Source organism: Lacerta agilis, chromosome 14 (assembly GCF_009819535.1).
Source record: "Lacerta agilis isolate rLacAgi1 chromosome 14, rLacAgi1.pri, whole genome shotgun sequence".
In the NCBI taxonomy this organism is placed as follows: domain Eukaryota; kingdom Metazoa; phylum Chordata; class Lepidosauria; order Squamata; family Lacertidae; genus Lacerta; species Lacerta agilis.
In genome coordinates, this window is record NC_046325.1 from 25,996,647 (window position 1) to 26,019,768 (window position 23,122).

Consider the following 23,122-nt stretch of genomic DNA (forward strand, 5'->3'; position numbering starts at 1 on the left):
CAAACGCCTTGGCACTTGGAAGTTTTGGCTCCCGAACACCACAAAACCCAGAAGTGAGTGTTCTGGTTTGTGAACGTTCTTTGGAACCCGAACGTCCGATGGAGCTTCCATCGCTTCTGATTGGTTGCAGGAGCTTCCTGCAACCAATCAGAAGCTGCGCTTTGGTTCCCAAATGTTTTGGAAGTCAAACAAACTTGTGGAACGGATTCCAAGGTATGGCTGTATTAAGGCAGGGGTGGGGCTGAACCCCCCCCCCCATCCCTGTAGTAAGTGAAAGTGTGCATAGCACCAACAATGCACCTATCATGATAAAACATTAAACATTTAAAAAAAATCTTCCCTATACAGGATAGCTTTCAGATGGCTTGGGGGTCCAAGCTTTCTCCAATGAAATTAGGGACGTTCTAAGGAAAAGCGGGACATTCCAGCATCAGATCAGAAACCGGGACGGCTTCTCTAAAATCAGGGATGTCACTAAAAAATAGAGACACTTAGGAGGGTCTGCAATCTGCATGCGGGGGGGGGGGGGATCCTCCAGAAAATTCATCAGCATGTTAGTGCACAGTTCTCCTAATAAACACTTTTTTTTTTAACGGAGCTCTGCCTGAAGTACATTTTTGCAAGAATTTTTCCCTATTGATTTTGTGTGTATTACTTATTGTGCTTTTATATATATGTTGATAGCTGCCCAGAGTGGCTGGGGCAACCCAGTAAGAAGTGTGGGGTATAAATAGCAAAATGATCAGTGTGTGGGTTGGGAGGACTGAGCCCTGTGTGTGTGCTCCACACAGCCTGCACTGAGCCTCTTACGCTAGCCCACTGACCTCAGGTGTGATGAAGGACACTGTCTGTCTCATCACAGGGAGGGTTCAACTTCCAGTGTGTTCTGTTTCCACACACGGGACACAGATGTGTAGATGAGTGCCCATATTGTCCTTGGCCTCAGGCAGCAAAATATATTGAGCCGGCCTTGACTCGATGGGCAACTTCAAGTCTCCTGCTCACCCTTCTTAGCTTCTTTCTTTATACGCCAGACTTGAACCCGGACTGCCCTTCCAATAGAAGATAGCGTTCCGCAGAGTGCAACTTGGGCTCTCCAGGGTTTCAGAGCAAAGTCCTTCTGAGAGATGCAGAGGACTGGGTGCATGCCAAGAATGTGCTCTGCCGCTGAGCTATGGCATCCTCCGTACCTCCCGCAGACCTGCTGTACGAAGTACAGGTGCAATTTGCCCGTCTCCGGAATTGACACCTGGGCTCTTGAACACGCCGGGAGTTCACTTTTATGATGCTGGCAGTGACGCTGCCAAAACAATCACACAATTGGGAATCGTCCAGCAAGGAGCAGGCAACAATTCCACCCCCCACCCCCACCGCCCTCCCCCTCTTTTCATTCTGGTAGTGATTGTCTGACTGGGAGGATTTACATAATGATACATTTATAACTCTTCTCCGTAATACGGAAATGGTTCCAGCACGGTTGTGCAAGAGCTGAAAGAATTCTTCCTGCCTTATTGCGTCAGACCCCCATTTCCCCCACTGACCTCCTACACACTCCAGGCAACTGTGTGTTTGACTATGCAACAGTCATTAATACCAGCACTGCCTCCGAAGTTAACCCATTGTGAGGCCAGCTCTCAGGAAGACAAACTTTTAGGTGGTGGAATCGGAAGGCTTTTAATTGCCTGAAAGAGAGAACTATGTGTAGTAAATTGGATTTAGAAGGGGAAATGGGGGAGTCCCCAGTCTGAACCTTATCTCTGATGTGTAATATATTGACCACCTCCAGGTTTGAGGGGGGGGGGTCCCTAGTGGGTCCCTTCCTCGCTTTCTCAGGTCCTGGGAAAAACTTATTTGGGTGGGGTGGCTGTCATCCTAGACGTGATGCTGCTAGGTGAGGAGCATTGTGGGAAACTGGATCAGCTACCTGGGGCTGCTCAGAGCATGGGGCCAGAATTTTAAGCATTCCAGGGAGAGGCATCAGCAGTGGGTCTCGCCTGGGCCCTGGCAATGGTCCAAGGATGCCAGGTGACAGCACCAATCCTGTATCGCTGTCACAAATAATCTAGGAGGCCTTAGGCAAGCCGCCATCTGATCAGCTTCAGACACCCTTTCTGCAATGTGAGAAGAACAAAGCTGACCTACTTTGTGGGGCTCTTGCACCGCAATGGGGGAGGCGAAGGGCTTTGAACATTTGAAATGAGTTGCAGAAGTCTGATTATGATTCCCAGGACTAGTTCTGTCATTAGGATGGGTGGGGTGTTTGTGCACGTATGGGGAGGACGTCTGCCAGTGAAGGCTGGGCTGGGCTGTACATTATCAGGACTCCAGGGCAAGTTTTGCCCTTCCCTATAAAGGCATAAAGGTAAAGGTAAAGGGACCCCTGACCGTTAGGTCCAGTAGCGGACAACTCTGGGGTTGCGGCGCTCATCTCGCTTTATTGGCCGAGGGAGCCGGCGTACAGCTTCTGGGTCATATGGCCAGCATGACTAAGCCACTTCTGGTGAGACAGAGCAGTGCACGGAAACACCATTTACCTTCCCACCGGAGCAGTACCTATTTATCTACATACGCTTCAGGTTACATACTCTGCTAACCCAGAAATAACGCTTCAGGTTAAGAACTTTGCTTCAGGATAAGAACAGAAATTGTGCTCTGGCGGCGCAGCGGCAGCGGGAGATCCCATTAGCTTCAGGTGGTGCTTCAGGTTAAGAACAGTTTCAGGTTAAGAACGGACCTCCAGAACGAATTAAGTTCTTAACCCGAGGTACCACTGTACTGTGCCCTACTGTGCCATGATTGTTAGCAGTTTGAGGATAAAATAGTCCCTATCTATGTTGACTCCAGATGCTCTTGTTTCTACAGAGCAGCCCAGACCACTGGTTGCAACCAGAGCTCCATGTAGTTTTATGTTTATGGCCACAGATTCCCCATCCCTGGATGCTGTGGAAGGCCAGTGGTCTGAGAAGGTGGGTGAAGTGCTTGGAGGAGGTGTGGCCAACCACATGTCTGCTTGACCTTTGGCTCACCTTGGCTTTTGTTTTTAGCAAGGTGCCTGGGTCCAGGTAAGTGCCTCACTGGGAAAGGGGCCAGTGTGAGACTACTCCCTGGGTGGACTTCAGGGATTCTAACAGCTACCAGACAGATCTACCGGTATCTATCTATCTATCTATCTATCTATCTATCTATCTATCTATCTATCTATCTATCTCTATCTTCTTGGGCAAGGCAATTGGGTGAGGTGGTTGTCCTTCAACTCCAGGCCTGGTTTTGGCACAGTGCCTTGGCCAGCCTGATGGATGACCTATGGACGGTGGAGTGTGATCCTGCCGCTCTCTCTCTCTCTCTCTCTAGGTTTCACTATCATCATAGCCATGGCATCCCTGGGGGGAGAGTCTGCCCTCTTATGGAACTTTCTCCCTAGGGAAGCTCACCAGCTGCCTATGTCAAGCACCAAGGACTTTCCATCACCAAGGAAAGAGACCTCTTACCCCAAAAGGCTTTTGCCACTGTGCTTTCCCCCTGCTGCTTTCCCCCTTTCAGTTTTTTTTAAAAATAATAATTTTGCATCTGCTTTTGGTATTTTCTTTCTACTTTTACACGTATAAACCGTCCTGATAATTGCACATCAGAGGAAGGTATTAAAACAAAGAAATCTGATAAATGAATGTTGAAAAAGTGCTGAATTTTGGTTTATCCCAGTGAAGTGACCAAGCATATAGAAGGAAGTATTGGGGGGGGGTGCACTTCAGGACACACCAGTGAAGTGGGTGCTAAATCTGCCCCCTGGTGACACCAGCCATTGTAAACCACTGCCTGCTCCAGGCTGCAAAGCCCCATTCTGCCTGTTTTCTGTATCTTGGTCACACCAAAGTGTGACGGATTGCTGGATACTCTAGAATTGTGCTTGCTTTTAAGCAAGCCGCACGTAAATTCCCACCAGGGGTTCCCTTTCTAAAAGGGGGTTGTGTGTGTGTTCTGGAGTGGAGTCCAAGCCTGCCAGGAAGACATTTCAGTGGACCTGAAAGCAGCGAGAGCTGGCTTTGGTAAATCAGCAGTCAAGGGAAAGTGCCCTGCCCATGCCTAGAAGTATTCACCCCTGCTATCACTTGACATAGTCTCACTCTGCATTCAAAAAGAAAGACAATGCGACAATGTTTTGAGAAGATTCTGCTGTTTGTGTTTACACAAAGCTGCCCCAGTTATCCTGAGGCAATGGAGACTTTCCCCTTCTGCACAGGGATGGGGGTTGCTCTTTCTGTTCCAGAAAGGGAAAACCCTTTCTGACAAAGCCCCTTTAAACCAACCTATATCTGAAAATACAGAATGCTGGGTTAAAAAGCGGATCGGAAACCACAGTTTATCCTGTCACACAGCAGCCAATGGAATATTATTGTTTTATTTTGGCAAGTGGTTTAAGCAGAAATTATTTTGCTCTTCCTGACTGTAATTACATTTACAAACATATGCAAGCAATTATTCTTCTCTCTCTCTCTCTCTTTCTCTGAATGATTTCATTTAATAGCGATAGTTTGTTGATTGTTCAAACTGTATAGATAAGGGTCTAAAATTTATCCAACACTGCCCAATGAATCCTAGTTCCATACAGGCAATTTTACCTGACTTTGGGGTTTATCCACCAGGTTGTTGTTGTGGTTTTTTTACCTGCATTGGGCTTTTTCATGCTTCCTTATCTGCTTTTTTAGACTATACACCCATGTCTCTCTTTAATGAAGTTGTGGGCTACTCTTTAAGTAAAGAAATGTGTCCTGGGTCCTTGGCACCCATCAGTTCCTCTGGCCAACCCAAGGAAAGGAAAAGGCTATGAAATGCTGTTATCCAAGGTATTTAACCCTCAGCCAATGGAATGGCATTTCCTTTTGAACACTCCCACCTGGCCGGCAGGTGCATAAAAAGAAAAGGGATGGTTCCAGTTGCACAACAGCCACAGCCTGCTGCAGAGCTTAGACTTTCTTTTTTCTCTGGTATTTTCCTAGTCCATCTTTTTTTTTGGGATCCGCCAATCATGCTTTTCTGGCACAGCCAACCTGATCATTACTGGCCAAGCCCGGGGGAAATGTATCCTTGCTCTGGAAGCAACATTATGAGGTGAGAGGCCTTCTTTTGTCTCCTTTGCCCTGCCCTGGCCTGCCCTGCCTTGCCCTGCATTTCCCTTCCCACCCCAACGCCATCAGCAGAGGTCAGGGAGGTGGAAAGTTCATGCAGAAGCCTGAAATTTATTCAGGAAAGGATGCATAGAATAGTGGCAGGAGTTACTGATACTGCTTAGAACCATTCAAACAGCCTCACTATAGACCAACAACTCATCTAGCCCGCTTCCAACAGCAGGTCTTGTGAAATCTCACAAGCCGAGAGGGATCTGCTATTCGGAGGTAGACTGCCTCTGCACAGGGAGGCTCCACTCCAGCTATTCCAGCTGATATCCCCTCCATAGATTCACCTCCCATGGATTTGTTTGCGATCTATTTTAAAGCCACCTACACTTAGTGGCATTGCTACGTCTTGCAGTAGTTAAGTTTCCTAAACAAACTCCAGGAAATCAAGCTTCACAGCACAGAAGCCAGATCCATCCATGTGGGGGAGACTTTATGGACTTGTGAATGAACCAATGACTTGGATGGATCTCCCGTTGCTTTCCTTCGTGGGTTCACCTATGTTCGTTGGCTCTTCGGGGGTGCTTTGTATCCCCACCTATAAGACTGCTCTAGCATGCCTTGCCAGTCTCCTCCCAAACTGCTGCCCAGTTTTTCACCTCCTGGTTCTCTCTCTTCTGCCCCTTCTTCCTTTGGTGTCTCCACTCTGCTGCTCTTGCCCACCTCTGCATCTTTCCTCAGCCTCCTATCTCGGCCTTCTGGCATGCTTGCAACTCTCGGAGGGGGTCTCCTCCTCTACCCTGCCTCCCTCTCCCTAACCAAAAGCTTCCCTTGAACCTGCTCTGAAGCTCACCTTTCCTAACACCTTCTCTGCCACCGGGATCTCTCCTTCATCCAGATTGCAACTCTGCAACTCTGCAGAGGTGGATTTATTTTTAAAGTCCAGAAAACCACCCCAGAGGCCTCTTCAAGCCCTGAGCGTGACAATCGAGCCTGTTGAAGTCTAGATTTTGCAGCCGCCCACAGGTTCTGTTAAACGGTTCCATTTAAGAGCCCAAGGCCAGAGAGATGCAAGAGCCAGGCAGAAAGAAAGACTTCTGTGACGTACGTCAGGTGGGAGGAAGACAGGGACTGACCCCCAAGCCACCCAGAGAGCAACCTAGCTAAATGCAGAGGGTATTGTCGAAAGCCTTTTTGCAGACGCATGACATGTGAAAACAGGCTTGCACACAGAGAGACTCACCCGGCAGTCTGGGGTAAAGAATTGCCCCCAGGAGAGCAGGCAAGGAAGCTTTTGTCAACCAGAAGAGAGCTGTTTCTTTTCTTTAGCCCTTCCTTTCCCTTCAGAGCTGTTAAATGTGCCACTAATGAGTAACTCGGCTACATTTTGGGAAGCCAAATTGGGCAGTCTAGTAACCTTTGCTTGCTTTATTTGTAAGACGGATGTGAATGTTGTCAGTGCAGGACAAGAACGTGTGAGAGAGATGCTTTCAGACAAAAGCTGTGTTCTACCTAGGGCACATTGAACATTCAGAAGTGGGACGAGGGAACAGCAAGACCCCCCCCCCCCGATGCCTTATGACTCATGACACTCCTACATAGAAAGGGCAAGGGTGTAGAAATTAGCAGGTAATCTGCACATAAACAACTAGCCATACTGCACCATCTATGCACAGGGAAGCCACTGTTGGATTCGGCATCCTGACATTTGCACACTGCATGCATGTACATACGGAGTTTTCAAGTGCGTTGAATATCTATGTTGCATTTATGCCCCACCTTTTCCTCCAGAAACCACAAGGAGGTACCGTAAACATTTAATCCTCACAACAAACCTGTGAAGTAGCTTAGGTTGAGAGGCAGTGACTGACCCAAGGTCTCCCAGTTTGCTTCATGGCCGAGTGGGGATTTGAACCCCAGGTCTCCCAGGTCTTGGTCCAACACTCTAACCACCACACCAAACTGGCTCTCTGCCTGTAGGCTACTTCCTTCATATACGTGATGTCTATGCAGGAGTTTCTCCCCTCAGCTAAGTGTAAAATCATCATTTGTAAGCGCAGACTGACTCTCCCATGTCCACACCCCTCTCCCTTGTTACCTGCAGGGAACCCCTGACTTTGCCATTCCTGAAACAGGAAGAACCAAACAGCATCTCCACGTCGGCTGAGCAGCACTGCCCTTCTTTCCAGTACGTTCTATGTGCCGTCACCTCTCCAGCTGTCAAGCAGCATGAGGAGACCCTCACCTATCTCAACCAAGGTAAGGTTTAGGGCAGGTGTGTGTGTGTGCTGAGGATGGAGTGAACTTTGCCTAGATGCTGACCCCTAGCGGTGAACATAAGGCATGGACAGATGTGTTGCCTCTTCAATAGGCGCAGTGAATAGGATGGTAAGCACCCAAGAAGCTTAAAAACAAACAAACCAAGAGCTCAGGCTGGCTTTTACATGCTGCTAGCAGTTTGCTGAGGTTTCAGAAGGTTTTGCATGGATGCAGACCATACTGATGGGTTTTTACATCCAGGTATTGTTGATCTCCCAACTTCCACCAGCCACAGCCAGCATGGCCAGTGGTGAGGGATGAAGGGAATTGTGGAGGGCGACACAGCAGGGGCAGGGGATCCTTGTTGGCCCTGCAGATGCTGCTGAACTACAACTCCCATCAGCCCTAGCAAGCATAGCCAGGGATGATGGGAGTTGTAGCTCAGCAACATCCGGAGGACCAAAAGTGCCGCACACGTAAGCAAGAGGCGTCCCATCCACGACCCATGTAAAATCCCTGCTATATCAAAGGTGCTAGACTAGAACTCAAGTGAAATTTCCAAATTTTCAGATTTTGCAATTTGGATTTCAGCGTCAAAGCTTGATTCAGAATCTGACATTTGACTGATAGGCTTAAAATGTGATGCTTTCGATGGGATGTTTTCTGGTTGATTAATTATTCAGGTTAACATAAAATGTATGACATCATATTGCAAGCTGCCCATCAGATACTGTCAAATACTGAAGCTACAAATGTACACAGGAACCTCTGCTAGCCGAATAGCTCATTCGGTAGAGCGTGAGACTCATAATCTCATGTTGGGCTTAAGATAATCATTGGTGAAAATTTGTGCCTGGTATTCCAGATTCTTGACCTATTTTTATACACCAGCCTCCCATTCTTGACAGATTCTGCTTTTTTCTAGGGCAATCTTATGAGATCCGCATGCTGTGCAATCCCAAGATGGGAGAGTTTGCAGAGGGGCGCAAGTTACTGAAGGTGAGGATGGAAAGGGAGATTTGACTGGCATTAAAAAGTATGCTCTGCTCATAATGCATAATTAGCTTATGAAATTCATTGACACAGTATATGTTGCAAAGGTTTTTTTTGGGGGGGGGGGGGGACGGGACAAATGAGTATATAGAAGATAAGTCCAGTCCAGTCACGAAGTCATAGCAACTAGATGCACAATCTCTTTATTGAGAGAAAGCAAAGGTCCCAGATGTTGGGTGTCAACAGAGCAAGGATATTCCCACCATGCCTTGCTTGTAGATGCTCCCTTCTCATTTCTGCTCTTCTGTTATTCATTTGCTAGCAAAAAACATTTGGATTTCTGTTTTCTTAAGCCTGAATGTTTTCAACATTCCTAATTGGGAGTGCTTTCAGACCGATGCGTTTTAGGAGGAAACGATGCGTAAGTTGTTGAATTGCACTTCCCCAGTGGTAGAAGTGGATCCTGGGAAATCTCTGACACCTCCTTCTCCCTGTCAGAGTGTTGTCAGGGTGGTATTCCATGACCGGCGACTACAGTACACTGAACACCAGCAGCTGGAGGGATGGAGGTGGAACCGGCCAGGGGACCGCATCCTGGATATTGGTAAGCAATGATTCATTTTTTAATTGGGCCCTGGAGACTTTGCGCCCATTTAAATACTTCTAAACCTTGCTTCTTTTAAACCTTCAACCTTCAACATAACCCTCAATCTTCCGTAACTGGGAATGCTTGGTGATGATTTTAGAGAAGATCAAATTGAGTTTTTTTGTAAGCGAAACCCAACCAACAGAACAAGGTTAAGGATCCCCCTTAAGAAAAGCTTTGGCTTCAGTAGAAAATAAGTGCTAGGATGCAGGGAACATTTGCCCCACTTCTGTGAGCAATGAGAAATTCCAGGGGCACAGGGCTCCCTTGGAAGGAGGTCACTGGCTCACATTGCTTCATTAGGGTGAATTAGGGTTATCAATGGACTTGTAACTGAATGGAAAATTAAAGATGTGTAAGGTAATAAAGGAGAGAAATTGGAAACCAGGGGTAGGGTGGAGAGTCTAGAAGGGATGAAGAAGTAAGTAATTTGGATGTTAAATTGTTAAATGATAGAAAATTGAAAATAAAATATGAAAAAAGGGAAGGAGGCTTATTAGAGTTTTGCAATGTTTGCATTTATGGTATTTACAAATGTCGAATTGTGCATAGGTGGAGGGGCTGCTTGAAGACTCCAAAGTCCACTGCTCCCACATTATATTATAACTAATTATTATAAAAGTACATTATAATTATAATATAACAACAACCCACTCTTTCCCATAAGGTTCCAGGGCATGTTACAACAATTTTTAAAATAACATTAGAAGCAGTTTAAAACAACTTAGGATCACAAGATATAGGGGTCAGCAAACCTTTTCAGCAGGGGGCCGGTCCACTGTCCCTCAGACCTTGTGGGGGGCCGGAATATTTTTTGAAGAAGAAGAAGAAAAAAGAACGAATTCCTATGCCCCACAAATAACCCAGAGATGCATTTGAAATAAAAGCACACATTCTACTCATGTAAAAATGCCAGGCAGGCCCCAAAATAACCCAAAGATGCATTTGAAATAAAAGGACACATTCTACTCATGTAAAAACACACTGATTCCTGAACCATCCGCAGGCTGGATTTAGAAGGCGATTGGGCCGGATTCGGCCCCCGTGCCTTAGTTTGCCTACCCATGGATCACAAGAATAGGGTGCATCCTAAAAATATACATCTCAAATGTCACCAGGCCAGAGGTGCGTTTTCAGCACTCACCAAAAACTGTGTGGCGAAGGTGCCAGACACACTGCTGTGGGGAGGGAGATCCACAATTTTGGGGCTGCCACAGAGAATGCCCTCTCCTGGGCTGCCCCACAATCTTCTGAGGTGAAACATCCAAGAGCATCCCCTCTACCAATCCCAGCACCCAAGAGGGTCTGTAGCCAAAGGCATTTGGGGCCCAAGTCATTTAAACACTAATGACAGCACCTTGAATAGGTGCCTTCATGTCCTTTGCCTGAGGCAGAAAATTGTTTGGGGCCTGCCCCCCCCCCCCCGAAGACACATCACTGGAATATCTGCTCTATCAAGGTCTTTTGACAAGACTAAGAGGCTGGGCAGGTCTTGCCTCAGGGCAGCCCACAATGGCAGTAGCTCTATTCACAAGTGGTGAGAAACACGCCAGGGAAATCTTTGTCCTTTTCTCATGCATTCTGCTCCTAACCTGGGGCTGGCTGAGATCTGTTTATGTCTCCAAATGCCTGACTCCCACCCTGACATTTCAAGGTTTTCTGGAGCACGCTGTCCTGCTCAGCCACACTGCTTCGGCAGCACCGCCTCACATTTTCAGCCCTCTCCACATTTCTCCGATTCTGCATTCCACTGGCAGAGACTTCTTCTTTAGAGTGAGGGGAAAAAAATGTATTTATACATACAAGACTATCAGTATTTGTGGCACTTTAAAAAGAACATCATAAGGGAAAACAAAAAGGGGTTTTGAATATAAAACAGTCAATGGGGAAAACAAAAGGGGAAAGCGAGGAGGAAAATGCAGTTACGTGGACTTAAAATATGGTTACTGTTGGGAATAAGGAGCAAAAGATTCTTAAGGCAAAGTCTCCATGGGAAACTTGAGCCCGGAAGAGGGATTTGAAGAAGGGCAGTGGAGAGACAGGAGGCGACAGCCCAATTTCTGCTTCACTAAAATATTAGGAGAGGCAAAAGACAGTCTGTTTTGGGAGGTGATGGGAGAGATTCGCTGGGGACATCTAAGCAGAGGCTGGGTTGCACCGAGCAGGGAAGGTGCCGTTGCATCTTGCACTGTGGACCCTGCTCTCAGCAAAGGGGCCCAGATGAGAGGACCCCCCCCCCAAGATCCCTTCTATGATTCTATGTACACTCCCAGGGAGGGAGCTCCATGCACCCCCCCCTTCAAGGTGGATACCCAGCAATTGTTCCGATTGTAAGGTTGCCCTGAAATCCTGACCCCCTCTTCCTCTGATGGCCAACTACAGATATCCCCATGTCCGTCGGTATCCTTGAACCTCATATCCACCCGAACTTGCTCAACACCGTGGAATTCCTGTGGGACCCGACGAAGCGGACATCTGTCTTTGTCCAGGTAAGCAACCAAGATGGGGATACCTACTGGTAGGACTCCTTGACTCCTACAGTTGCTTTCTCCTCCTTTAGGCCTTTATTCCCTTTCCCCTTGGGACCAGTTTTGCTCCCTCTGTATTTTCCAATACACCATTGGCACTTAATGTAAATACAGTATGCGGAAATGAACCTGTATGCCTTCAGCAATTGAGTAACAAGTAGATGTTGCTAGGATAATAGCAATCAGCGGATGCAAGCAAACACATGAGTCGCAGTCATAATAGCAGGGGTGGTTTTAGGGTGGCATAACTGGTGCAGTTACACCGGGCGCCGCACTTCAGGGGGTGCCGAAACAATGCTGTAGAAAGGAGTGCTATAGGCGTGTGTGCGCGCGCTGAATTTTAGTGTCGCTGAAATTTGGGAGCCCAAAGTCCACCACTGGCAATAGTACTTTAAGTAGGAGCTGCAACAAAATGTTGCAGTGCAGAATGATTGGGATTCCAGCCACTCTGTTCCGTTCCCGCTGCCCAGCAGTCAGTTAGCATTCTGTGTTCACTGAGCATGCTTAGCCTTCATTGGGCTGTTTCATGGAGGCCGACCCCCCCCCCCAAATGGATGACTTTAAAAGAGGGTCAGATAAATTCATGGAGGATAAGGCTACCAATGGGTACTAGATCTGATAGAGATGTTCTTCCTCCACCACCATTGGAGGCAGTAATGCTTCTGAGTGTCAGTTGCTAGGAGAGAGAGCTCTTGCGCTCAGGTCCTGCTTGCAGGCTTCCCATCGGCATCTGGCTGGCCACTGTGAGAACAGGATGCTGGGCTAGAGGGGCCAATGCTCTTAGAAAGGCCTGCTGCACTTCTGCAAGCCTTAGGGTTCCCCATTCAGATACTTCCCCTTGTTTGTGTGTGAGAGACATCGTTTTTGGCCCCGTAAACACCAGCACGGTGCCTGAACATTGGAACTAAAAGGGATGTTTGCTACCACTCTGGCCTTGCACATGGAATGAGCAAAGTTGTTTTGTACAGACTCTTGACTGTAACAAGGCTCATTTCCACTCGGCTGCCCAAACTGGAAGAGTCCTTGCTCGACAGGCCTGTGGGATAGCTCGGTCAGTACAGCACGAGACGCTTAATCTCCAGGTTGTGGGTTCGAGCCTCGCGTTAGGCAGAAAATAAACTAAAATAAAACCCTTCCTTCGAACACCCCTTATTCCCAGTTGATGCTGCTTACCCTTTTTTTGACCTTCCTCTCCCCCCACTTTTTTGGGGGCGACAGGTCCACTGCATCAGTACTGAATTCACATTACGCAAGAACGGTGGCGAGAAAGGTGTTCCCTTCCGAATCCAGGTGGACACCTTCCGGTCCAACGAGAAGGAGGAACATGTGGAGCACTTGCACTCGGCCAGCTGCCTCATCAAAGTCTTCAAGGTAATGCTGCCTTGCCCCGCAGGAGCTGGTGATCGAACCTAACATGCCCCCCCCGCCCCACCCCAGAAGCAGGATCCTCCCAGGAAAGAAGCCTTGCTATAGAGCTCCTCTTTCAGAAAGCTGAAAGCAGGCGTAAACAAGAGAGTGCCTACTATGTGTGACTCGAGCAAATAAGCCAAGTTGCATTATGCTACATAAGGCAAAACCTGGGCGCAGTGAATTTGTTGAGAGCACCTAATAACCAATGTGCCGTTACTAAAACTAAGGGGGTATGAATCTGATTTGGCTTCTGGATGGGATGCCCTCTATGAACAGCAGACGAGACCTTTTTAGTGGTGATGCCCAGTTGGGGGCTGATCTGTGACAGGGCCTTTTCAGTGCTGGTTCCCTATCTTCATCATTAACTTTCAAGTTTTTTTTTTTTTTAATCCTGTTTACCCAGGAGTTTGGTGGCTAAAGAATTCTATTCCAGGCAACCCTGCGATCATTGGATAGAAGAATGTTTTTGGCTGCTTTTAGATTTTTGTTTGTTTAAACTGTAACTGATTTTTGATGTTTTAAATTGTCATTGTTTTTGGAGTATTTTAATCTGTTTTAGAATGTCTGCTTTGCCTTAGTTTTGAACGGCACCTTTGTATCCCTGGGCTCCTTCCAAATTCAGGCAGCCCCCCCAGCCCCCGTTGACATGTATTCAATATGTGCACAACTGTGTATAAGCACATCGCACCGAACCCAGAAGTGACCCAGAAAGACATCACTGAAACATCGCTAAAAGGGAGGAACAGGGGCAGGCCAGGGTGTCTGCAGGCTTTTTCAATGGGTTTCAATTATGCGTGATTTCACCGATGTGTGAAATCAGAACATAAATGGGAGGGGGGGGGCTACCAGTAACTATATACAGGACCATACTGTAAGTGTACGTGAAAATTTGATTTTATAGATATAGGAAATGTGTACTTTTCAGCCCAAAGGAGCAGACCGGAAGCAAAAAACAGACCGGGAGAAGATTGAGAAGCAGTCCCTTCAGGAGCGTGAGAAATACCAGCCCTCGTACGAAAGCACCATGCTGACAGAGGTACGGGTTCCCTTTCTACAGCAGGAACTGAGAAGAATTGTTGAGTTGGAAGTGACCAAGAGTCCTCCTGCAACACAGGAATCTTTTGTCCAACATGGGGCTCAAACCTGCGACCCAGAGATTAAGAGTCTCATGCTTTGCCAACTGACCTATCCCAGCCTTATAACTTGTGGGCCTTCAGGTATTGTTGGTAGGGCTGGGCGATACCAGCTTTTCAACATCGCGGAATATCACCAGCCCAACATAACGGTATGGTGATATGCAGTGATATTGAAAGAACAAGCTGCATTGGCCTCAGTCTGCGAGGTGCCGGATGCAATTGCCATAGCTCTCACTGCGGGAGCTGAGGTGGGTTTCACCCCAGTGCCTAGTGGGCTGGGACAAGGCAGCTTGTTTGTCTGGCTCAGCTGCTCTCCCCATTTGTGCAGGAGCCAGCCCCGGGCTGGGGGATCCTTTAACTGCTTGGAGGGGAGCGGCAACCACACACTCCTCAGCTGAGCAATTTAAAGATGCAGAGAGAACAAGAAGCTGTATTGGCACCTTGCCAATGCAGCTTTTTTCTCCTCCTGCGCAGTATGAGGGCAGAGTGGGGTGGCGGTTTCGCTCAGCAATATATCGCTGGTGAAACCGCCACCGCTCCGGAGTCCCTCTGCTAGCAGCACTTGCTGGAGGAAGTCTCTAGCAGAGGGACTCGGGAGCAATGGCTGGTTCACCAGCGATATACTGCTGAGTGAAGCCGACATTGCGGTCTGCTCCTGGCTGATATACCACCCAGGTCTAATTATTGGACTGCAGTTCGTACCATCCCTGATGAGTGGCCATGATGGGTGGGGCTGAAGTCCAACAACAGGTTCCCCCCATCCCTAGCTTAGAGCCACCTTCCTCAACCTGGAGCCCTCAAGATGCTTCGAACTACATGTCAGCCAGCACAACCATTCTGTTGGGGGATGATGGTCCAAGTCCCTTCCCATTCCTAATAGCCCCTTGAGTCTTGGCATCTTCGTTGTTCTATACTTTTTCTTTATTCAAATCAAAGTTCCACGGACAGCCACATTCTTATCTCACACTGCTTTTGCTAGTTATAGGGGCAGATAAAGAGTTAAGCAGGGCACTTAACGCCTTGTCCACTGGGAATCCTCCTCAGCACCTCATCCAGCACCTAGGTTTTCAGTAGGCATTGCCCACATAACTTCAAAACTACCACCACATCCATAAGGACTAGGAACTTGCTTTTTGAACAAAAGCTTTCTGCAACCACGCGGTGCCATGATGCACACAGCCCTTTGATAGGTGTTCTCTGAAGTAGGAGGGCTGTAGCCCCAAAGCACCAGAGGATGGGTGAGTGTGAGAGATGTTGCAGCATCCAAGGTCTAACATTTCTCTCCTGGTCTCTGTTTCCTCTTACCACCTCTCCCCTCCTTTTCCAGTGTGCCCCATGGCCAGAAGCTGCCGGCAACCTTCACAGTCCTCCGGCCACCCCCAGCCTTGTCTCTCCCCATCCCTTCAAGCTTCAGACCCCTGAAAGGTAAGCTGGGCAAAGCAAGAGCCTGTAGTAGCAAAGCCCTGGATGACTCCTCCACCCCGTGAGCTGCATTTGTCCCAACTTGCTTGCACAAAGCTCATGCGGAGGTCAGACTATCTCCTGTCTTTATTGAGCATTCCTTCCAGGGCTGTTAAATGACATTGAGGATTCGTCCCGATTTGTGTCAGCTGTGCTTATGTGTCTTCCTTTAAACTGTTCATCTTTCCCACACTGTCCAGGGCATTTTCCTAATTGTGGCGGGTCTCTCTCTCCCCCCCCTCCCCAATTTAGCGGATTTGTTGTGCTAGGGCGACAGAGCGCTTCTAAATGCTGCAATCACACAAACCTAAATATCTGGTCTGTGTTTGAATCCCTATTGCAAAATGCTGACCATTTAGAGGTGGACCCTGGCCATCGAAACTGAATAACCCACTTTTGTTCCTCTGTTTGGCAGGGTGTGCTCCTCACCTGGCTACACCCTGGATAGCTCATCAGAGAGCACGGCAGAGGTAAGCGAGGGGATGGGACGCACAGAGATAGGCTGGCTTCACCCTCGTAAAAGTTTTCAACTCTTTCAGTTTAAATTTTCTAGGCCTTCTCTTGCTTTGCTTTCCCAAACATGGTATAAGAGTGACGCCCGGTGGCAAAAGATGGTTTTACTTTTAGCAGCCTGCATCCGGAAAGGGCATATGCATGCGTGTCACTGTGCTTAGGAAAGAACACACCACACACAACAGCACCAGGTAATTGCCAGTGGCTTGTCTAGGTGAACGTTTTTGTTGGTGTTGCTCTGCCAAGCAACACCAATGGGAGCTGAAGGGAAAGGGAGAGCCCAAAGGTTGTCGTCCCCCCTGCACCGAGTTCGAAACATGCCACCTGCAGCCCACACCACCTCATGCAGGTCTCTGAACTGATTGCACACAAAGGCTCTCGGGAACAGATTTTGAAGATGTTCTTTTTTTCAAATTCCTGCCAATAATTTGTCCCGCAGCAGCAATTAGTGCCATTAACTGCCATCTCTTTTATTTCATGTCTTTTTTTAAAAAATGAAATCCTAAATATTCATGCAAGTCACCCAGACACTGGGGGATGTAGGAGGATATAAATTAAATAAATAATATGGGCTGGTGGCATTACAGCAACCCCACCTTCTAGGTAGGGCTTCAAGGTTCCTGGGCTCAGTCCTAAAACATCGAAGTGACACTCCGAATCCAGTTACAGGTAGGTAGCCATGTTGGTCTGCCATAGTCGAAACAAAATAATTTTTTTTTTAAAAAAATCCTACCAGTAGCACCTTAGAGACCAACTAAGTTTGTTCTTGGTATGAGCTTCAGATGCATGCACATGAAAGATCATACCAAGAACAAACTTAGTTGGTCTCTAAGGTGCTACTGGTAGGATTTTTTAAATTTTTTATTTTGTTTTGACTCCAAATCCAATCATAGGTGGTTGCCTGGAATGGGTGAAGCAGCACGGTTGAATGTTTAACAGGCCCCTACCAAGCCTTTTGGCACCAGCCAGCAAACTCGGTTGTTCTTATACTTGGGTATTTATATACTGTCTTTGATGTATTTGATCCCCAGTGCCCTCTGGGCTGCAGCCGATGTTGATTTCTCCATGTTTCTCCCACTCTTCCTTTCAGGCCTTGAGCCCGAGTGCTTCCATATTGGAAACCCAACAATGGTTGCACAAAAACAGGTTCCCCAATTACTCCCGTATTTTCGCCAGCTATACAGGTGAGGCTTCTTCTCTTCCAACACATAGCTTGTCTCCCTCTTGAAATGTTGATTCCCCGCCCCCCACAAATGCCCTTTTCTGGTCTTCCACCAGAACAACCTCCACCCTACATACATTTTTTTTAAGGCATGGAGAAATCTCTCCCCCCCCTCTCTTGTATTTTTAAAGTTCAGATAGAAAGCCACCGCTATGCACTGCAGAGCAAGCCGATATTTAGATTGCAATCTCCGCAAGGCAGACGCTTGTCTCTGATTATGTGACAATGTAAAGCGCCATGTAAATTGATGGTGTGATGTAGTCACAAATTAACTGGTTGTGCCAGTCCCTGATACCCTGGAAGTATTTTACGGGTGGGAAAAAATTAACTCCAAGGCACATTGTGGAGTGAGCCTTCCTGAAGCTATGATGGGCTGGACAAAAGCATCAGAATTGACACTGGGCCAACTCTGTCTTGAGTCCAAAAAAGCTCATTTGGTAGCGCATGAGACTCTCAATCTCAGGGTTGTGGGTTTGAGCCCCACAATGGGCAAAAGATTCCTGAATTTCAGGGGGTTTGACTGCATAATCTTTGTGGTCCCTTCCAACTCTATGATTCCAAGTTATTTTGCTCCCATTGCTGTCCCAGGAAGATGCACCGTGGATTTTACAACTTCAGGGCAAATTCTGAGCAGGGACCATTTTGCCAACAGATTCCTCTCTTTAACTTCCTCCCGCAGGAGCTGACTTGCTCAGGCTCTCACGGACGGACCTTGTGCAGATCTGTGGAACAGCAGACGGAATCAGACTCTCAAATGCGCTAAAGGCCAGGTATGGAATTATGTTAATGCCCCCCCTCAGTTAAAATTGAGGGTGGGGGACAAAGCTAAAGGGAAGAATATTATTACATCTTGTAAAGAAGTTCTCAAAGTAGCTTAGTGTTGATAAAACATAGGGCCGGGCTGCAATCTTCTACAAACTTACTTGGGAGAAAGTCCCATTGAACTCTATCAGGATTATGTCTGAGTTAGCTGGTTAGCTTGCGGTGCTGATAATGCCAAGGTTGCAGGTTCAATCCCCATATGGGACAGCTGCATATTCTTGCACTGCAGGGGGGTGGGAAGAACCCCGAGGGACCATCTATGATTCTTGGTCTAGCCAATTATTCAACACAGCTTCATGTTTGTTGAATCAGAGAAGGCAGCTGTGGCTTCTTCTACCCCACAACCTTCTCTGGCTTGCTGAAGCAAGCAGGACTCAAATAGCAAGTGGGGAAATGGGAATGGGAGCAAAAGGAGCAGGTGGAAGGCACCACAGCTGACTCACCTCCTAGCTACATTTCAAAGGTTAAAGGAAAATCTCTGGGCTGTAATCTGGTAAACCCCTTTTATCGTTAAATTTGCATCTCCAAGGAGCTCCAGGTGATGCATGGGGCACCATCCCATTTGTTAAGGTGCCCCCAGCACCCACAATTATCTATAGGGCCAGGCACCAGCTAGAGAACCCTTAGGACAGATGTAACCAGCAGCTGCCATCTAGACGAGTATAGAGGGTGATGTCACTGGGTTACACTAGATGGTGGTCCCAAGGGCAGGGTGCTGCTGGTGGCATGGGAACCTGAAGCAGGGCCTTCTCTGTGGTGGCGTCCCACTTGTGGAACACCCCTTAGAGCAGGCATCCCCAAACTTCAGCCCTCCAGATGTTTTGGGATACAATTCTCAACATCCCTGACCACTGGTCCTGTTAGCTAGCGATCATGGGAGTTGTAGGCCAAAACATCTGGAGGGCTACACTTTGGGGATGCCTGCCTTACAGGCATGGGTGGCTACAACACTAATGGGTTTCCCTTACAGGGCAAAGCCCTGGGGATGGTGCTTAGTGCAGTGGGAAAGCTACTCTGCATTAACCCTGCTGGTTGGGTTTGATGGGAGACCTCACTTCTAGAGGGTCACAAATTCTCAATCTTTGCACTACGCCATCTTACTAGGTATTGGTGGGCTACAAAACTTTGCCTCCCCTCAGGTGTGTGCGCCCGCGGCTCATCCTTTACGTGTCCAGGGAGGTGGAAACAAGTGGGAATGTCTCTCCAAATGCAGCGTCTGGTAAGTCAGTGTTACTTCCCCAAGTTTATCATTAGAGACCTTTATCTGGCTCCATATATTCACACCTGCCAGTGGGCAGGAAAAACCTCTCTGTGCTTTTAAATGACATTTTATAACATCCCACAAGGGACTTGCACACCCTCCCTGGCAGCAATACTAATGTTTTAATGTTTGTGTTTGGCCTAAACATTTGTTTTTGGGGGCACAAATTTCAATCCCCTTTGTTTTCCTTTCCTCAAAGCCCTGTACCAGGAATTGTATCTGGAAGAGCTGACTGCCAGCGAGCTGACCAATAAACTGGCAGAACTGCTCAGCCTCCCAGCCAACCAGATTCAGCAGGTCTCCAGGCAGGGGCCGACAGGAATTCACATCCTTGTCAACGATCAGGTATGAGCCTTATTTTCAAGCCTAATACCATGGCCTCCTTCGGACAGGGGCCAGAAGCTGTAGAGCTCCCTTGGCCCAGTGCTTTGCCACAGGAACCCCAAAGTGAATTCAGAAGCATGAACTAGGGAGCTACAACTGACCTTGCAGCAACCTGGAGTGGCATGTTTAGAAATGGAACTTTCCTCCACATGAAACCATTTTACTGTATCTGACACTGTTGCTACAACACAGGAGTGTGTGTGTGTTTTAAAAGAGTGTGCTTCCATTAACATTACTACAACCCTGTGAAGTAGATCAGTATTATCCCCTTATTAGTTTGGAGGCAGGGCAGAGGCTGGTGAGTTGATGATGGGAGATATTTCAACCGTGGAATGTCTAGTGCAGAAGACCTGAATAGGCCAAATTCTTATGATCAGCTGGATACCTTAGTTGGTTACAGCCTGGTGCTGATAATGCTAAGGTTATGGGTTCAATCCCCTGTAAGCGACAGCTGCATATTCCTGTATTTCAAGGGGATAGACAGGCATGTCCAACAGGTAGATCGCGATCTACCGGTAGATCACTGGACATCTGTGGTAGATCACTGGTAGATCATTGGCTCCCCCCAAAGAAGCTGAACAACTGTGGCTCCCCTAAAAAAAAGCTCAACATTTTAACTCCTCCCTGAAAAAAACTCAACAACTTTGACCCGAACTCCCCCAAAATGGGCCTTGCTCCTTCCTAAAAAAAGCCCAACAACTTTGACCTGAACCCCAAAAAGGGGGGTAGATCACTGCCAGTTTTAAACTCTGTGAGTAGATCGCAGTCTCTTGGGATTTGGCAACCCCTGGACTAGATGATCCTCAGGGTCATCGCCAACTCTACAAGTTCAGAAGCAGTGCTAAACTTTACAAGCCCCATCCAAGAACCCTTAAGCATTCAAACTTAACTCTCAAGTCAGATTAAATTTGCATAAATCTATTTTCAAAAACTAACACTAACTGTCTGTGCACATACATTCACATGCACCTGTTATATTCAGAGTGCCACCGGGTCTTACGCTTGCCTGCTATCTCTTTTGACACATCATGGCCATCTGCCACTGAGATGGCCTGAGGTCTCTGGGGTGCAATCCCAGAAACTCCAAGTTGACTTTAAACCTGCTTCTAGGGGTCTGGCCAGCTTCTAACCTTGCCTTGTTGTTCTCTCCTGGGTTGCCACAGATGGTCAGAAATCTTCCAGACGAATCATCCTTTGTAGCAGCTGTAACAAAAGGTAGGTGAGCTTCCCTGTAAAAAGGAGCAGAATCTTGTGGCACCACCTTACAAGCAAACTCATTTGTTGTGAAATTCACTTAAATGGGCTAGAGTTCACTGTCAGATGTATGAAGTGCTCTCAGTTGGCATTCCTCCCCTCCCTTTGCACATGGAAAAAAAACCCCAAACCAAGGAGACACAGGAGTAAGGAGAAATTGGTGAAAAACTGACACATAGACAATTGTTTACAAAAGCTTGTGCCATGATAATTTGTTAAAGTTTTTAAAGGAAGCTACAAGTCTCTTTACCATTTTTGTTTTTAGCAGTTTCTCTCCTGCCTTTCTTCCATCATGGAGACAGATTTTCAGTCAGTCTTCCATGCAGGCACTGACCTGACTCAGACTTGTTTAGTCCAACAAGGGGGCTGTATCACATGCACTTGGTTTGCAAATCATTTTGTCTCCGTGCGTAGACAGATGTGTTTTCCAACTAAGGATAATTCCTTCTAACAAAGTGGGTTTTAGTGGACAAATCCTTTTGCCTCAATAAATGCTAGTCTCTCAAAGGCTCTTCCCTATTATTTCGGTGTAGTGGACTAACATGGCTTCCTCACCCTGAAAAACCAAAATGAGACGTTTTGGAAATACGGGGGCAGACCACCCATTTGAAGGTGGTCCCCTGTAAGCCCAGGGAAAATGCCATTTATTCAGTTCGGTTTACAGGTTTACAATATATGGCATTATAGTCTAGTGATTATAGGAACAGGGATCTGAGTTCAAATCATAGCTTTTAAACAAGGAGTAATTTGACAGCCTTCTTCAAGCTGCTCCCCACCTCAATTTGCCATTCCACTTAGAAACTTAAAAGGCAGTGGCAAATAGTTGGTACTAGCCAAATTGCTTGGGCAAGGGCACAGAACACTCCTTTGCTGGATCTTGCGCAAGGGCCCACAAAATGCCAGAGTTGGCCCCAAACCACCCACTTTGAAATGATCCCTAACAAGCCCAGTCTAGCCTAGTCAAGAAGTGGAGGTAGCTTCCCTGGAGTGGCAACTAGAACACCCAAGCTAATAATTCTTCCCCTCTGGATCTGTATGTATGAAAATATATGAAAGACACCCATTCACTGGATGAGTAACAAACACTTGGAAAATGACTAATTTGTGTTGTGTGTCACTACAGCGCAGAACACAGAAGGTTATCACTTAGTTCTAAAATAGACTCGGACCTTCTAGAAGATGACACAGCGCTGGCCTCCAAGAAGATGAGGAGCAAAGGGATGCAGAAGCAAGCATAATAATATAGAGTTGTTAAAAACCACAAGTTCACTGTATCTCATTGAATGCAAGATTTCGCAAGGCTGAACTCTTCGAGATCTGGAGCCGAAGGACCAAACTGGCTTTTGTTTGTAGCAACAGAGATCTGCATCGCAACTGAACACAGAAACAGCTTTCCATCCTGCATCTGAAATTTGCAATAAGAGGGTGGGAAGCAAGTTGATGAGCAAGCAGGATGAGCAAACATGCTTTTTCTTGATGAGGCAGCAGAGATGCCAGTTCTATGTTAGAAAGTATCCAAGGCAGATATATTTGTGTACAGGCTGTATAGGATAAAATTAAGAGGTTTTTGCTACAGTACTGAAGTTCCAACATGGTGTCAATAATTGGCTAGCAGAACTGTTGCAAAGACATATGGCTGTTTTTGGGAATCTGCATAACCCTACATCCCTACATAACCACTTTCAGAATGGAAGAATGGCTGACCTGCATCTCCCATGATGAGGCCTTGGGAGCAACAGCTTCCTGACAACACCCACTGCACAGATGGGCACCAGGGATCTAGCTGGGAGTGCAAGAGGTCTCCTATCTAAATGCTTACACGGCTAGCCTTTATGTGGCAGGTCATTGGTATAATTAATCAGTTCTCGGGTGCAAGCACATCTTTAATCTTCAAGCAGTACCACAAGGCAGAGATTACCAGTGTAGCTTGCTCAGAACCTCTCCAGCTCCTGCTCTCAGCCCAACTTACCACAGGGCACAATCTACTGAATATCTTGCCCCCTGCAAGCAGAGGCCAATTGTATGTGCGAGGGAGACACCACCCCTTCCCCAAAGTGCTTGACGACAGTTTTAGTGTGCATGCATGTTAAACCGGTTCGCAGAGTTTCTGTTGGGCAGGAGA

General features: G+C 47.3%; 1 protein-coding gene across 2 annotated transcripts; it reads left to right on the top strand.

Annotated features, from left to right (window-relative positions):
* The first annotated feature begins 2,870 nt into the window (after positions 1 to 2,870).
* Positions 2,871 to 22,238, top strand: LOC117059006 (transcription factor CP2-like protein 1). Of its 2 annotated transcripts, none has more exons than XM_033170451.1 (15): positions 2,871 to 3,062; positions 7,216 to 7,370; positions 8,296 to 8,369; positions 8,862 to 8,967; positions 11,392 to 11,498; positions 12,756 to 12,908; positions 13,873 to 13,983; positions 15,411 to 15,508; positions 15,960 to 16,014; positions 17,148 to 17,241; positions 17,959 to 18,049; positions 19,241 to 19,320; positions 19,562 to 19,707; positions 20,910 to 20,961; positions 22,124 to 22,238. In XM_033170451.1, the coding sequence occupies exons 1-15, from the start codon at positions 2,938 to 2,940 to the stop codon at positions 22,159 to 22,161; spliced, it is 1,485 nt and encodes a 494-aa protein (XP_033026342.1). In that variant the 5' UTR covers positions 2,871 to 2,937; the 3' UTR covers positions 22,162 to 22,238. The 2 variants fall into 2 exon arrangements, with proteins under 2 accessions (XP_033026342.1, XP_033026341.1); XM_033170450.1 differs by lacking the exon at positions 2,871 to 3,062 and adding an exon at positions 4,848 to 5,106.
* Positions 22,239 to 23,122: the final 884 nt, after the last annotated feature.